Source organism: Ctenopharyngodon idella, chromosome 3 (assembly GCF_019924925.1).
Source record: "Ctenopharyngodon idella isolate HZGC_01 chromosome 3, HZGC01, whole genome shotgun sequence".
In the NCBI taxonomy this organism is placed as follows: domain Eukaryota; kingdom Metazoa; phylum Chordata; class Actinopteri; order Cypriniformes; family Xenocyprididae; genus Ctenopharyngodon; species Ctenopharyngodon idella.
The window spans coordinates 30,561,990-30,577,283 of NC_067222.1; the positions used below are offsets into that span (position 1 = coordinate 30,561,990).

The window sequence follows — 15,294 nt, forward strand, 5'->3', positions numbered from 1 at the left end:
AAGTGGACTAATCCTTTAAGCAAAACATGGTCAGGTCAAAGTGTCTGAAGAATTTTTGATTTTTATCAATTTTACTGGTAGTCCACTGTATGAAGAATTTTTTGGGTATAATATTGACATATTGGGTATAGACAGTTTACTTTATTTTGCTATCCTCAGATAATAATAAAATGTAATATAACAGGTAATTTAAACATTTACACAATAAAAAGTACATAGTGATTTAGTTATCCTCCATCTCAGTCTGTTAAAGAACAAAGACATTTTTTAAAGACTCCAAAAAAACATATTCAGAAAATTCATTAAGCAGCATATTTATTCAATTTCACGTTGCACTTCACAGTAAACATACGTCAGTATAATTGATGCACATTCAAGTTCTGTTAATATCTGCAAATGTATCTTCCTTGCTTATCTGCCAAATAAATCTGACTAAGACAGTCAAGAGAAACATAGCTGTAATGCCAATGTAGCAAGCAAGTATAACTTGTAGTGCATAGAGAGACTCCGGGTCAGAGATTTGACGCAAACGTCCCAAGCGCAGATACACCCCCAGTCTGATCTCTGCAGCCAGCTCGCCTTGGAGCCAGCAGAAATAGGAGCCTTTATCTTCCAGACGCACAGGCCTGAAGTGCAGGTGGTGACCGGTGTCAATGAAGATGCGAGACGTCTTATTCAAACCCTCCATATACTGTGAGCGATAAAGAGGTGCTGAGCCTTTATCCCAGGCCACAGTGTACTGTGGTTTGGCGCCAGGACAGGTCAAGACCAGATCAGAGTCTGTGGGGTGGTTGTGGAAGTGGATGGTGACACCTCGATCATCATACTCGAGGAACTTCAGCAGAGCTTGTCTCTCTGGAGATGTTGTAGGTTTCGGAGTACAGCTGGTGTGGCAGTTCCTCACCTCAAGCTCGGCACCGTAGCCACTGCCTGAAAGTCCAAACTGTTGGGGAACGGCTGAGGAACCACAGGAAGCCGCTGCACCCGATTCATGCTGATAACGTACATGGAGGTAAATGCTTTTGACATAACAAAGTCCCACACGCGTCTGCTCCCCCTGGATGTCACAGCGGTCACATTTAGACCATGACCAGTAGCTGGTGAACACTTGAAACATTTCCGTTTTCATTCTGACGGGCTCTGCTTCTTGTACTTGAGTTCTCTGTTTGACGTTCCAGGGAAATAAAACTTGACGGACCTCCTGGACATCAACGTCGTAGCCGTAGAAGAATTCACCAGAGGCCGTGCCACAGATATAGTGCCCTGAGTCAGCTTTCTGGACCCTGAAGATGAGAAGGCTGAACAAACGGATGGAAAAGCGATTGTACAGATCTGACCCTCTGCCAACTTTGGATGATTCCACCACCGTTGTGCCTTCAAAGTCCGTGAGGACCTTGGTGTTCATGGAGCCAATTTGTTTTTGATAGTACCATACCACTGAATAAGTCTCCTCTGGTTTGCAGTGACAAGGAAGTTCAATGGTCATGTCGGCTATGAAGGCAGCGGTGTCAAAGACAAGAAATGCAGGACAGGGCCTGCTGGCAAAAATGTCCTCCTTATCCTCAGGAGCCTCATAGGCTGAAAGTAACAATGGGAAGATGGCTGAAAAACAAATGACCAGCACTTCTTTTAACATATTTCTGCTGGCGTAAAGTACCAAAAACTACGAAAACAAATAAAAAAACAAAGGAGTTTTCAATATAAACTATTTTTGGATGCTATATTTCTTCATTAACCTTTCAAGTTTTATTGTAATGTCGGTCTCATCTTCCTCCACATGGGTCAGACTGGCCTCACAAACCATTGAAGTGTCAGAAGAATCATCTTTAGAAGTATGATATTCTCCTCCTGCAACTTGTAGCTTGTGGAAAAGCTCCTCACAGGCTTTTTGTTCTGCCTGACTAAGAAGAGACTGGTTGAGGCCAAAGCGGCCAGTTCTGGAAAGGCCGTCCAGCACTCCAATCACTTTTTCCTCATCCCCTGACTTAAGACACTGTGACAGAATCAGAAAGAACTCGCCTAGAAGACCGAAGCCAACCTCAGTGCTGAAGATTTCCTGCAGAGCCTTGCCTCCCAGACTCACAAGGAGACTGTACTTTTCAAACGAGTTCCCTGCAAACCTGCGCCAGTCACGGATGAATTCTGATGCACTTCTTGGCTGAATCTCAGATACCCAAGGCTAAAGACAGAATAAAGTTAGCCATACATTTCATTGTCGAGAGGGATCTAGTATCCAGATTATCTATTTATTCATATGTAAGAGAAAATATAGGTCAAAGGCTTCATAAAATGTCTCACCTGGACCTCTTCAGTTGAAGCACTTTCATGCTTTGTCCCAAAAGCAATTGGATTCCACGGCTGCTTTCTTGCTGCACCAGAGATGTCCTTTTTATCAAGAGGCTTTAAGTGAGATGCAAGTACTATGTCTCTGAAATCAAAACATATTTATCTTTACATTAAAATATAAAAACGGTTACAAGAGAGACAGACACATGCAGTAGATATCCGGTAAAATTGAAGACAATCAAAGTTTCAGAATTAATAATCGTTTTGGGAACAAATGTGAATTACACATTACAATAAATCAGAAACGTACCTGAATTCTTCATAGCTGGCGACATTTTGGTTCAAAGCACGAAATTTGGCATCATTTTCCCTCTGATATTTCCTATCCGCTTCCAGCGCCGCTTGTAGCTCTTTTTCAAGACAGCTGAAATTTATTATATCAGATTTCTCCATACCTGCTCTTGCCATTTACCGACAAAAATGGTCGTAACAAGTCATCCAATTTACTTTTAGGAGTTGATAACTTTATTTACCTCTAAAGACAGAAATTCAGCAACTTCTTCAGTAAGCAAGAGTGCAGCTAACTTGCTAGCTCACGCGACCATAACAAACTGGTCTCCATGACAACCACACAACGCATTTACACTTTGGAGATGGCAGAAACAGCTAGTTTTATTTTTTAGAGCAAATTAGACCGTTTAAACATTGCCACAACATACAAATTACAACGTAACAGCTACTTTGAGGATTAGTTTTATATCAAAGTGCAACTCTCATTGTATTGCAACTCAATTTAACCATATTTGTATTTAAGCTTTAATTAGTTGGGAAAAACATTTCTGACGTTTTTAACAAATGTATTCCAAATGTTTAGGAACCTCAGGTAGTCTGTTAAAAAAAATATAAATACATTAATTCTAACCATTAACTTATTTCAAGCCAATTAAGAACGTCATCAAGGTTCATAAAGCATTACTGAAGAAATCTAGCTTTTAATGTACTTATGTCAGTCCTCAAGATGTAATATTTCCCATACAACTGCATTTACCACATGTACTGTAGTCAAATAAAACTTGATATGCCCAACTAAGTCTGTAAAACCTTTGTGTCCCAAATGACACTATGTACTCAACCATGTAGAGTATGAATGTTATTTTGCCATTCAAAATTTGAGTGCATAAAGTGTCCAATATTCCACACTTTTCCACGTTTTTCTATTAATTTTGCACATCATCCAGGTATTTAAAGTGCACTTTTTGTTTTTGGAATTTTCTGTGAACGCACTACTCGTATTTAAAAACATACATACGGAAATTGGGATGCACCTCTTGACTTCTGCACTTAATAAAATGCGATACAAATTCAAATCAAAACATAGTTTTAATTGTAGTGTCAAGACAATTCCCTGCAATCAACAGACAGTGACACGTGTGTAAACTTTGAGTATTTTATTGAAAACGACAAGCCACATTTGCGCTCAGGCAATGCTACCAGCATTGGAAGCAATCCTGGGCCACAGGTCTGCGCATTCCTTGGCTACGGGTCCTGTGATGGCTGATCCTAAAAAAAAAGAAAGAAACAATTTAGCACTGCACCTGAACTAAATCTTGAACTAAAATGACAGGTGTCAAGAAGAGAAGTGAAATGTTCCATCACGGATTGAGATTCAACAGCATATGGCGACTGCTATCTCACCCAAGAGCAATGGGATTTGCTATTTCCTTCTACGACGACTCACCCAGCCACTGATCAGACAAAGCAAGTGCTTTAAGAAGGATACTGAAAAGAACTGAAATTCATAACTCACCTTTCATTTCTCCTTTGTTATTTACTATGACCCCTGCATTGTCTTCGAAGTAAAGAAACACGCCATCTTTTCGCCGATACGACTTCCGCTGTCGTATCACCACCGCAGGATGCACTAGATTAAAAGGAGACAGCTGTATAAGCACATATGCTTCTCTAAGCCAAAAGCCAGCAGAGTGCAGTTGCAGCAGGCTCTGAAAACACTCACCCTTTTTCCTGAGCTCTGGCTTGCCTTTCTTCACTGTGGCCATAACCATGTCGCCCACACCAGCGGCAGGGAGCCTGTTCAGACGACCCTTGATGCCTTTGACGGATATGATGTACAGGTTCTTGGCACCTATGCGAGGGAAAAGAGACAGAAGAGTGGAACTAAATAAGCGCAAAAGACAAAATTACTTGACTATAGGCCAGAGGTCTTCATCCGTGCTCCTGGGAACCCACTGTCCTGCAAAATTCATTTCCAACCTGCTTCAGCACACCTGCCTGTGATTTTCAAGCGATCCTGAAGAGCTTGATTAGCAGGTTCAGGTGTGTTTGATTAGGGTTGGAGCTAAACTCTGCAGGACAGTGGGTCCCCAGGAGCAGGGCTGAAGACCTCTGGCCCATAGTTAAGTTATATTCTCATGCTGCAAATTAGTGTATTTGATTTAAGTCTGCTAACCCTTAGCCAAGAAAAAGCATGTGACAAACCACAAACATTTGTTCCATCACGGATTGAGATTGTACAGCACATGGCGACTGCCATCTCACCCAAGAGCAATGGGATTTACTTTTCCTTCATTGACGACTCACCCAGCCACCGATCAGACAAAGCAAGTGCTTTTAAGAAGGACAACAAGCCTGTATGCCAAATGCTGGAAGATCTCATACCTGTGTTGTCAGCGCAGTTGATGACCGCTCCCACTGGGAGACCCAGTGAAATACGGAACTTGGCTCCCGATGACCCACCACGTCCTGAAAAGACAGACATTACAATTTAACAACCACCAAAATATGCCAATCACATTTGCTTTCCATTTAGCAAGCCAGTATGACATTATTCATTTGTAAGTGACAGACTCTGCAGCCACGAGAAATCTAGAGACTTCAATTCTAACTACAACTACAATCATGCTGACAGCTATCTAGATACAACTTTTTTTGGCCAAGAATACTTCCAAACCACAAGTCATTTACATTATTAAAAGCATCCGACCTCATTACTACCAGGGATGCAAACAGGTAAGACGGAAAAAAGGTGAGAACATTGCGTGGGGCGGGGGCTTTTTTGCTTTACATGCTCATTTGTAGTTACTTTACGGGATTTTTAATTTATTTTTAATAACGTATTTATCCAAAACTGTAATGCAGGATATTTAAGACAATATTGGCTGATTAGACGGCAATACTGAGCTAAACTGCAAACTGTTTGCCCTCTCTCTTTAGCATTTCCACATCTCAGACCTCAAATACATAAAACATTCCCCGTTAAAGACATTAGTTTTTAAAGTAAGCGTAAAGGAAACAATGTACAGTACTCATCGAAACAACCAAGTACCCTTTAACCCATAAAAACACTCTCTGGATCTATGCAAATCCCATAAGTGACCTATTTTGATCTCAAAAATGTGAGTTGTCACTGAAAGGTGAGGAGTTTGCATCCATGTACAACGGAACAAAATGAAAGATCTGATAAAAAAAAAAAAAAAAAAGGCTTAAGTGATAAAGGCTAGTCACCACGCACTCTTTGTGAATTAAAAAAAAAAAAAAAAAAACACCCAATGAAAATGAATTATGATAGAGGATGTCTTTCTATCTGAAATCCACTGCTTTCGACAAAAGAGAGCAAGTTAAACAGGTTTGGAACAACGTGTGTAAAACAGAAAAGAAAAAAAGACAACGCTTGTTTAGGGTGAACTACACAAATCTGCAGATGTCTAATAGTTACCGATACTGCTGCAAGTTTACAGTAGTGAACAGACGTCTGGCACCAGTATTATGGCACTCAACACAGATACATTTGAGGACAATAATTCAGAACCAAGTAAACAAACAGTTCGCGTGCCCTGTCCGATAAATCTCAAATATTTCCATTTCTCTTAACAAGCGTGTGATTCAACTCGCCCCATCCAGCCGAGTGCCTACCTGCTTCGCTGCATGCTTTTAGTCCAGTACTCGCACCTCCAGTTCTTTAATTCTGTTCATTTCACATGAATTATCATGAAACGGTGTTCCAGAACTTGCTTTCGCACAACAAAGTTTGCGTATGAAGTGTTTAATCATCACACTACTGGCTCCACGTACTTTAGCAAACATGGCTTCTCCGGCTAGCGGCAGAGGTAGATAACTATTTTTATCAAAAATATACTTGAGAACTGACATCAATATATAGAAAATATAATTTCTCTATAATCAGTTAAACCCATTTATTCAGTTTGGGGGCTTCAGAGTATGCCATTTCAAGGATGATTATGGATTTCCATGTGTGTTTCTTACCTCTCTTAGACATTGTCGCCGAAAGGGAAAGAGGAAGAGACAGAAAGGAATGATGGGATATAATCGTGCGCGCACCACAGCTCTGACAGCATCCGGCGCAAACTTCAACGTAATTGTCTGTGCATCGCCACCTAGCGTGGCGTATGTAGCCTATATCTCGCTTTAATGCATTTCAGTATTAAGTATGTGCGAGATTCAAACAGACATTGTCATTAACATGAAAATATAAAATGACGTGTAAGACATATTGAACATGATCATCAATTTTTGCAACTTGTGGAGTGCAACTTGTGGAGTTCATGAAACCTCACATCAAAGACATGTATAATATTATCTGTGAATAAAAAATGATTGAAATTAGAAAAAAATGAAATGAAATTATGGGCTAACTTTTGGACCCCACTGTCTATTAGCTGAAAAAACTACAATAAATTTCACTCAGATATTGCTAGAAAATTTCACAGAGAAATGGCAAGTAACATATTGAATTAAACGTGAAATTTGAAAGACTGAAATAGTATTTTCTTGTAAAATGTACTCCAATAATCTTTGTTTTATTTACAACTTTGAAAAATTATTTTTTACAGTGTATATATTAATTATTTGGGATGTAAAATTACAGCTTAAGAATCCTGACTCACAATTTCAGATATAATTACACTGTCATAATTTAAACAGAAAGAAATTGCCTCTGTTTTTAATTCATAAATACAATGTTGCCATTATGTTTACATGCATTTTGTAAATTAGTGAGGTAAAATCAACAAAACATCAAAGATGCAATGATTCAGATGTTCAAACAAGCAGAAAATACTCAAACCTGAGGTGTTTTAATACATAAATTATATGTTTCTATTTGACCAGCCCTTTGAAAATGGGTGTTTCAATTGCATGCTCCACTTCCCATCTAAACAAATCGTCTTCATGGAGAACTAAATTTTACTGGTTATATCTAATACAGCAAGACTTTTTGTCAAATCTGTTAGAATGAACACTGAAATTATTACTTAAACTCATCATACTGGCCATAGAATAAAACATTTAGAAGTCAACCAAAAATTCAACAACATGAATGAGATGGAAAAATGGGAGATCATTTTTTTAAAAATACAATGCTATATATTTAAATGTAATGCTGTATAACTGCATCTTTATAAGTAGACAAAATGATATACAGTAATATACACTACCGGTCAAAAGTTTGGGGCCGGTAGGACTTTTTAATGTTTTTGAAAGTCTTACCAAGCATGCATTTATTTGATCACAAATACAGTAAAAACTGTAATGTTGTGAAATATTATTACAATTTACAATAACTGTTTTCTATTTTAAAATGTATTTTTAAAAGCTGAATTTTCAGCATCATTCAGTGTCACATGATCCTTCAGAAATCATTCTAACATCTTGATTTGGTGCTCATGAAACATTTCGTATTATCATCAAGGTTGAAAACAGTTGTGCTTGCTTGTGGAAACCCAATCTTTGGAATGGTAGTGTACATATATAGAGTTATGGAACATTATGATATTGCTATTGCATGTTGCTTCTCACTCAGAGGGTTGCGAATCTGGTTCAGGGTGGGCGGGGGTGGTGAGGTTGGCTAAAGAGGTCAGCATTGGCAGTTGTCCCAGTGCAGGTTGTGTTTACCCTGGGCACAGACACTACATGTGCTCTGCATCCCCTCCTGCCTGTCAGGAGAGCTGGTGCCAGGCACACTTCCCTTCATGGGATGGCATCCAGCCTGGGCGAGAACACTCTCTCTTTCTCCTTCTCCTGCTCCTCCATCTGTTTGGATGTGTTGTCGGAGTCAGTGGCTTCATTGTCTGTTTGCTGGCGCTCCTCACAGGTAGCGTGAGGGTGCGTCTGCCACGTTCCATCCTGGTAGGTGCAGAAACACACCGTCTGCTCATCAATCTCAACACGTTCTCCAGCTGAGATCACGCGATTTCCAGCAAAGCAGTTTGGCCCTTTCAATAGGAGACAGGAGCATCAAGCTCAATATTTGGGTGGAATTATAACTTCGCTTATAATAGTTCACCTAAAAATGAAAATTCTGTCAGCATTTAGGCTACCAAAGTCCCTTTAAGACAAGTCATTTCACTCAGCGGCCATCTTGGAAACGCCTCTCGTGCATTCAAGTGCAGCTCCTATCTCTTTGTATGGGGAAACATCAAATTCTCTAAAGCTGTTGGCCAAGCTTTCGATTAAATTTCATATTTGAAGTCACCAATGAAATCTGACAACAACTGTCTCATAAATTTGGTTTCTGAAGGCTTGAATCATGACAAAAAAAGGCATTTTTTCAGGCTAGATCAAGCTAATGCGAATGGGCAGTCCTAAGTGCACGTCTCAATAGAGTACCTCAGGGATGACGTGTTTTTGTAGGCCAACCCGGAAGTTAGCGGTGCACGGGTTCCCTCAATCGAAAGCCAATGCATTTTTCCCATAAACTTTTGGAAAATCGCAAAAAAATAAGCTCTGTGTTTAACAAAGGGTTATGACACTTACACGTTTTGTCTATCAAGATAATCTTTACAAGTTACAACATTTATACATTTTGAAGCCTAAATAAAGTCGTCGGATATAAAAAGCTAACAGTGTATAAGCTATAAACGGACTACAGCACACCATGGTCGCAGATCATCGTCACCACCACCAAGCTTCCTCAAACTTTATTTAGAAAACAACTTTATTTAAAAACATGCTCGCTGATTATGATCTGCGCTGTGTATGAATACTTATCCACTTTTTCATGAGAAATGCTGTCCAAATGTCCTGTTTGTCATGATGATGTCTAAAGTCCCCGCCAAAGGAAGTAGTCCCTTTTAGCAATTTGTTAGCAACCGCCGTTTTTAAGACACAATAAAGGTTTAAAAAAAATCACAAGCGGGTTATAACTGGTGTGTTTTATGTCATAGATCAAAACGTGAAAATATTTAGACGCTTTGTTAACCACAGACCTTATTTCAGGCGATTTAGCAAAAACCCATTCAAAAAAAACCATTGACTTTGGGGCGATATAACCGGAAGTCCTAAAATGCTAACTCGCTTCCGGGTTTTGCCTACAAAAACACATCATCCCTGAGGTACTCAATAGGAAGCGCGCATCTGACTGTTTCTATAGGAACCGGAGCTTCTAACGGCCGCTGCAGTGACGCGATGACTTTACCAATCGGCGATTGGCTCTTATTTAGAAGGCGGGACTTATTCCTCCAAATTGCGCATTGCACAATCTCCCATTCAAAACAATACGAGTGACACGGATTCTGTAGTCTTTGAGGCCACTCGTGTCATTCTAAACCTGCATGACACAAAATGAACTGTTTTTGTTCATTTAACCACTTTTTAAATTGGTGACTTTTGTGACACTTGTTATGTGCTCACAAAAAAAGGGGGCATGACTGGAAAACACTAAGTGGTCAAAAAAAGAATAGTCACATGACCAAGGTCTTCACGGCCTAAAATCACCATAGGAAATTAATTTTTTGCGTGTATAATCTATAAATCTGCCACAATGCATGAAAAAGCATATAGTCCAAACAATGTTGTTGCTTTTATTTATGTGTTTTATTGGTAAAACTTTATTTTAATGTGTCCTTGTTACACATGTTACATGTATTTACTATAGTAGTATTTCTATTTAGGCATAATTACATGCAACTAACCCTAATCCTACCCTAACCCTAAAGTAAGTACATGTACTTAATTAATATTACTCAGTAGTACTTATATGTATAATTACACAGTAATAAGGACACATCAAAATAAAGTATAACCGTTTTATTTTTATGTTTCACAGAAGAAATAAAGTCATGCAGGTTTGGAACAACATTAGAGTGAGTAAATGATAACAGAATTTTCATTTTTGTGAAACTATCCCACTATTGCTCACGAATAGAACTTACCAGGCAGATGCCCACAAATGCATTACATTTATACACAATGTCTTTCATATATACATGTTTTGAAATTGATATACATTATTACCCATTTCTACATAAACATTACACACACAATCTGTCCACCTCTTCTTGCCTTCTGTTGTCAGGAATGGCCTAATGCCCCATAGTGCCTGTGCCATCCCAGCACGCGGTGAACTAGTTCCTATTTATAGATGCCATGTTGGTAGTAAGCAATCTATTGAACAATTCCATTGCATCATTCTTTTTCCATGACATCACAGTCAACTATGCAGTAATCAAGAACAAATCAATCAAAAACAAGAGGTGAGCTATATCCACATCACCAACTTCCTCATTGATCCTTCTGAGTTGCACAACAACCTACATGTCTCTCAAAACACTAGATGCATGTGATGGATATTATAAAAACATTACGTTGGATGCATGTGTAAGGACTCTCACCGCTTTTGCACACAGGACAGCAATGGTTGGGTTCGTATACAGGATTTACACAATGTAAGGCAGGACAGCCGGATATGGTGCAGTAAACTTCTCTGTTGACTTCACACCGGCAACGCTCACAGGGTGACAACTATTTTAAACAGGAATGTCAATGTAAATATAAGTAACATATATTGCCTTAAAAGAGAATTTAAACAGTCACAAACATAATAGATCATAGAGTCAAACAAAAATGCAGATATTATACAATTATCATGCAATTAATAATATGTCCCAACGTTAATACATTATAATTAACGTTAACTATATTATAATTTGTACATTGTGCTAAACCTATAAGAACACCAGTAGGAAAGAAAGAAAGAAAGAAAGAAAGAAAGGAAGGAAGAGCAGGTCATTATCCATTTAGACCAATACAGTGAAATGTATTTTCTAGCCTAAGAACTTACGCTGACTCACCCTGAATTCCTCCAGCACTCTGTAAGTTTTTCCTCCATACACGCAAACTTTACTGACGGCTTCACACACGGGACAGCACGACTTGTATTTGATGCGCGTGCATCTCGGGTGTATCCGCGGGCACTTGGGTTTGACACACACGGGTCCATCTTCTGTGCAGGTGCAGGGACACGCTGTGGAGCTCGGATAATAAACTTCTCCGATGCCATAAACAAAACCTTGATCGTCCATACAGAACTTGCCACGATAGTCACCAAATTCGTATTCCAGCTCGGATTTTGAAGAGTACTCTGATGCGCTTTGGAGAACGAAGCACTGGAGTGCAAACGAGAAGCACAGGGCGAGAGATCGCATCGTTACTGGCAGTAAGCTGTGCACTGGTGTGTCTTCATGCGCGTGGGTCAGTGCATGAACATTTGCCCAATGACATACACGAGAGAAAAATGACCCACCTCTAAATGCAACTATCGCAAGGCTACTGTACAGGCTTGCAGGCAACTGTGTTTTATGTTCGGTGACTTTACTTCAGTAAAAACAAACTTTCACGTTACATTTATTTTTACATTATAGCATGTGATTGCGTTATAATTTTGAATCATTCTAATCTTTTAAAATACTTTATAATATTTAAAGCCTTTTCCCTTAAAATAATAATATGGAAACGATGGAAGGATGGACAGCTGGTCTGGGATAAAAGTAGCCTATCTCACGTGAAGAGCTTCACAGAAATGGTGGTTACGTACCGGTCCAAGCGGTGCTGACAGCAGAGCCAAATGATGTCAAGCTCTCCCTCTCTGGACGTCATGGTTTGAGTTTGACCTAGTCCATCTCCACCTCTGTGGATCTAATGGGTGGAGGGATAGAGTCATGGGTAGAGTTAGGGTGTGGTTGGACCTTCTTGCTCCACCCATTACGCCCAAATTACACCTAGAGAAGGGGCCGGACGTCCAGAGAGGGGGAGCTGGACATCACGCTCCACCCATGGCTCTGCAGTGAGCAGCCTCTCCGATCTACAGCGTAGATTGTTTTCATCATTAAATTAGACTACTTTTACTCCTTTTCTGCCATCTGCTGGTCAAATAGCAGTGGCATGCTTGTTGTGTGAAATAAACAAAACTGTCCCAGACTTGGAACCACACAATTTAGTGATCTCTGCATTGATTCTGGTCTATGGACTTATTAAATTAAACTAACTTTTGCCAGGTTAGGAATTATAAACTCTAAAAAATGCTGGGTTAAAAACAACCGAATTTGGGTTATTTGGCAACCCAGCGCTGGGTAACTATTGGACAGGACACATGCTGGGATATTGGGTTAGCCTATATATTTGCTGGGTTGTTTAATTAATCAGTGCTGTCATTTGTTTTGATTTTGTTTTTTAATTTTAAATGATAAAAATGCACTCTAGAATCTCTCTATACCAGGACAGGAAGAGTTCATATACAATAATTTCTATTCAGTGGCAAGTCAGTCTTTTACAATCATAAAATAGCCTACGTCAAGACATTTTTAGTAAATGTTTTAGGCTGTTCCAGTTCATTAAATGGTAATCTCATATATTAATTTTTTAAAAGTTACATAAAAAAAGTTTAAAATGTAAGCTTCAACTGTCAATTTCAAACGCATAGCGCGACCACAGCTGCAACGCTAGCGCACTCAACAACGCTCCTATTATAGTAAGTGGAGCGCACGGCAAACATATGACAGCGATGTCGCGTCGTTTTTTAGCCCTGGTCGCGCATTCGTTTGACGGCCGTGAAACTTCCATGGTGGCGCCGGCGCGTCGTTGGCTTTGAGTTCAGATATGCTGCGTTTGTAGAAGGCTAGGCTAGCGTTACAAGCAGACTGAGGCGTACATGTAGCCTAAACAAAAAATAAATAAATAAAAGGTAAAATGTGAGACTACAGACGTTTTCCTCTTTGTACTGTAATAATTTGATAGGAATACAATGTAATACAAACCTTAATTTCATTCAGGGATTTCCCCTCAGGAAGTATTCTCTCAGAACAGGAAACAAAATGACCGTTAAGCTCCAGTTTTAACAGGTTTGGCACAGACTACCCAACATTGGGTTACATTTACCCAGCGCTGGGTAGGTATGTGAGGGGGTTCATTGACATTAAAAATAACCCAGCTGAGATACAGAAAAACTACCAAACACTTGGGTGAAATATTAAAAATAACCCAATAAAATTACCCAGCATTTGGGTAAAAAAAAAACATTTTCTGAGTGACCTAGTACATGGGTAAAAATAATTAAAAAATAACCCAATTAAAAAAAAAAAAAAAAAGCATTATTTTATAACGAAAATTTCTTGCTTGGTTGATCACAGTAATTTTTGGTACCATGTCACATATTTCACATGTGCTAAAACATTTCCTTTTACACTTGATGAGGAAAAAGGAAAAGCTAAATGATAAGTTCAGGACAGGGCTCCACCAAAAAGTCGCCTATCACCTATGCTTACCAAGCACTTTTACTATCTGTGTCAGACATTATATTGTTCTGTCCATTGTTCCGGTCAGTCGCTTGCTTTTTGTTTGTTTTTGTTTTGTTTTTTCTTTGGAGAACCTCATCAGCCCATTAACTCTAATGGGAGAAATATGGAACAGTGAGTGTTTGTTTGCTTTGTGGTTGATATTGAGAGCTGGATAACTATAAAGACACTGACAGTTCATTTTTCCAGGTTCAAACTGGACTACTGCATCTGCTGCAGGGGGTTCATGAGTTGATGAAAAGCTAATGAGTAACTGAATTATAAAAGGTACAATAAATTAATAATTTATTAAATTAAAACAATTAAAATCAAATATTAATAAAAATGAAATATTTTATTGGTTACATTTTATTTAAAGGTGAATGTAAATACATTTAACTAAAGTACTGAGTAATATCAATTACATGTTCTTACAGGGTTAGGATTAGGTTTGGCTTAGTGTTTTGGTTTTTTTGGTGTAGTTATTCATAACTTATATTATTATAAATTATTAAATTAGAAGTTATTACTATAGTAAATACATGTTACATGTGTAACAAGGACATTGTTAAATAAAGTGTTACCATTTTATTTGTTCACCAGTAGCGTTGTAGTACTCGAGCCCAGTCTAGACCATTTTTTATAGGTCTTGGTCTTGTCTTGGTCTTGTCTTGGTCTCAGACTAAAAGGACTTGGGGCAGGGATATTACTAAATTGCTGGTGCATTGTCTGATTTATTAACATCATTAATGTGACTGGATGTAAAACTTACTGCTTCAGATGCAATCAATAACTTGTTTATAATTTGATTTATTTATTGTGCCGGTTCAGAAATTAATGAGGGATTGTGTCAAAAATGCCACCAAAATGAATACAAACAATGCTCACAAAATTCAAGATATTGTTGCAAAAAAGTACTTGTATGAGATCTGGATTTTTATATTATAACATGTGATATAATTATGCAACACCACAAGCGCAAGAGAGCATGACTGCAAACATGATATTGCTTTTATACAAACATTCAATAAAAAATATTTTTAAATCATTATTCTCAACATTATTTATGCATTTGTAATTTACCAATTCAGATGCATTTTCTGTACCACCTCTACAGTGCAAATTTGATTTGATTGGTAACAGCTCTGTAGTGTCTTATTCTAATTATATTTTAAAAAGTCATTTCTCAGGCGGTAATGTGGATCTTTTAGATGAATTTATGGAGTGCTGGGCTGGTTTTGGTCTTGACACGGTCTCGCCCTGCCTCAGTCTTGATCTTGTCTTGGTCTCGTCACACATACTGGATTCGGTGGTCTTAACTACAACACTATTTACCAGCATGCCATGTGACCATTAATGAACACTAAAGAAGCGTAACACTTGTGAATGTGTTGTTAAATTATTGAAATATTAACTTTAAGATCTC

At 38.6% G+C, this 15,294-nt stretch overlaps 4 protein-coding genes across 4 annotated transcripts; all 4 read right to left on the minus strand.

Moving 5' to 3' along the window:
- Nucleotides 1-298: 298 nt before the first annotated feature.
- On the minus strand, nucleotides 299-1,782 carry LOC127508567 (Ig-like V-type domain-containing protein FAM187A). The gene has a single exon (XM_051886656.1). The coding sequence runs from the start codon at nucleotides 1,634-1,636 to the stop codon at nucleotides 374-376; it is 1,263 nt and encodes a 420-aa protein (XP_051742616.1). The 5' UTR covers nucleotides 1,637-1,782; the 3' UTR covers nucleotides 299-373.
- On the minus strand, nucleotides 1,456-3,500 carry ccdc103 (coiled-coil domain containing 103). The gene is made up of 4 exons (XM_051886657.1): nucleotides 2,597-3,500; nucleotides 2,299-2,428; nucleotides 1,737-2,179; nucleotides 1,456-1,602 (listed from the first exon to the last, which is right to left on the minus strand). Exons 1-4 carry the CDS (start codon nucleotides 2,752-2,754, stop codon nucleotides 1,572-1,574), a joined length of 762 nt encoding a protein of 253 aa, XP_051742617.1. The 5' UTR covers nucleotides 2,755-3,500; the 3' UTR covers nucleotides 1,456-1,571.
- A 219-nt stretch (nucleotides 3,501-3,719) lies between these two features.
- Nucleotides 3,720-6,675, minus strand: rpl23 (ribosomal protein L23). The gene is made up of 5 exons (XM_051886660.1): nucleotides 6,568-6,675; nucleotides 4,963-5,046; nucleotides 4,301-4,429; nucleotides 4,094-4,207; nucleotides 3,720-3,846 (listed from the first exon to the last, which is right to left on the minus strand). Exons 1-5 carry the CDS (start codon nucleotides 6,578-6,580, stop codon nucleotides 3,764-3,766), a joined length of 423 nt encoding a protein of 140 aa, XP_051742620.1. The 5' UTR covers nucleotides 6,581-6,675; the 3' UTR covers nucleotides 3,720-3,763.
- A 425-nt stretch (nucleotides 6,676-7,100) lies between these two features.
- On the minus strand, nucleotides 7,101-12,549 carry si:dkey-283b1.7 (brorin). Its single transcript, XM_051886658.1, has 3 exons — nucleotides 11,391-12,549; nucleotides 10,932-11,061; nucleotides 7,101-8,534 (listed from the first exon to the last, which is right to left on the minus strand). The coding sequence occupies exons 1-3, from the start codon at nucleotides 11,742-11,744 to the stop codon at nucleotides 8,290-8,292; spliced, it is 729 nt and encodes a 242-aa protein (XP_051742618.1). The 5' UTR covers nucleotides 11,745-12,549; the 3' UTR covers nucleotides 7,101-8,289.
- Between the last annotated feature and the right edge of the window lie 2,745 nt (nucleotides 12,550-15,294).

What these genes read in the sequence shown, in the direction of transcription:
- rpl23 (XM_051886660.1), bottom strand. An exon ending in CAACTGCGCTGACAACACAG is followed by an intron (nt 4,430 to 4,962) that starts GTATGAGATCTT and finishes TCCCTCGCATAG; the next exon opens with GTGCCAAGAACCTGTACATC. An exon ending in GCCAGAGCTCAGGAAAAAGG is followed by an intron (nt 4,208 to 4,300) that starts GTGAGTGTTTTC and finishes CTTTTAATCTAG; the next exon opens with TGCATCCTGCGGTGGTGATA.
- LOC127508567 (XM_051886656.1), bottom strand. Translation starts at nt 1,636, where the DNA reads ATGTTAAAAGAAGTGCTGGTCATTTGTTTTTCAGCCATCTTCCCATTG.
- ccdc103 (XM_051886657.1), bottom strand. Translation starts at nt 2,754, where the DNA reads ATGGCAAGAGCAGGTATGGAGAAATCTGATATAATAAATTTCAGCTGT. An exon ending in GCCAGCTATGAAGAATTCAG is followed by an intron (nt 2,429 to 2,596) that starts GTACGTTTCTGA and finishes TTTTGATTTCAG; the next exon opens with AGACATAGTACTTGCATCTC. An exon ending in ATTACAATAAAACTTGAAAG is followed by an intron (nt 1,603 to 1,736) that starts GTTAATGAAGAA and finishes TTTGTTTTTCAG; the next exon opens with CCATCTTCCCATTGTTACTT.
- si:dkey-283b1.7 (XM_051886658.1), bottom strand. Translation starts at nt 11,744, where the DNA reads ATGCGATCTCTCGCCCTGTGCTTCTCGTTTGCACTCCAGTGCTTCGTT. An exon ending in GAGTGCTGGAGGAATTCAGG is followed by an intron (nt 11,062 to 11,390) that starts GTGAGTCAGCGT and finishes TGTTTAAAATAG; the next exon opens with TTGTCACCCTGTGAGCGTTG. An exon ending in CTGTCCTGTGTGCAAAAGCG is followed by an intron (nt 8,535 to 10,931) that starts GTGAGAGTCCTT and finishes TCCTATTGAAAG; the next exon opens with GGCCAAACTGCTTTGCTGGA.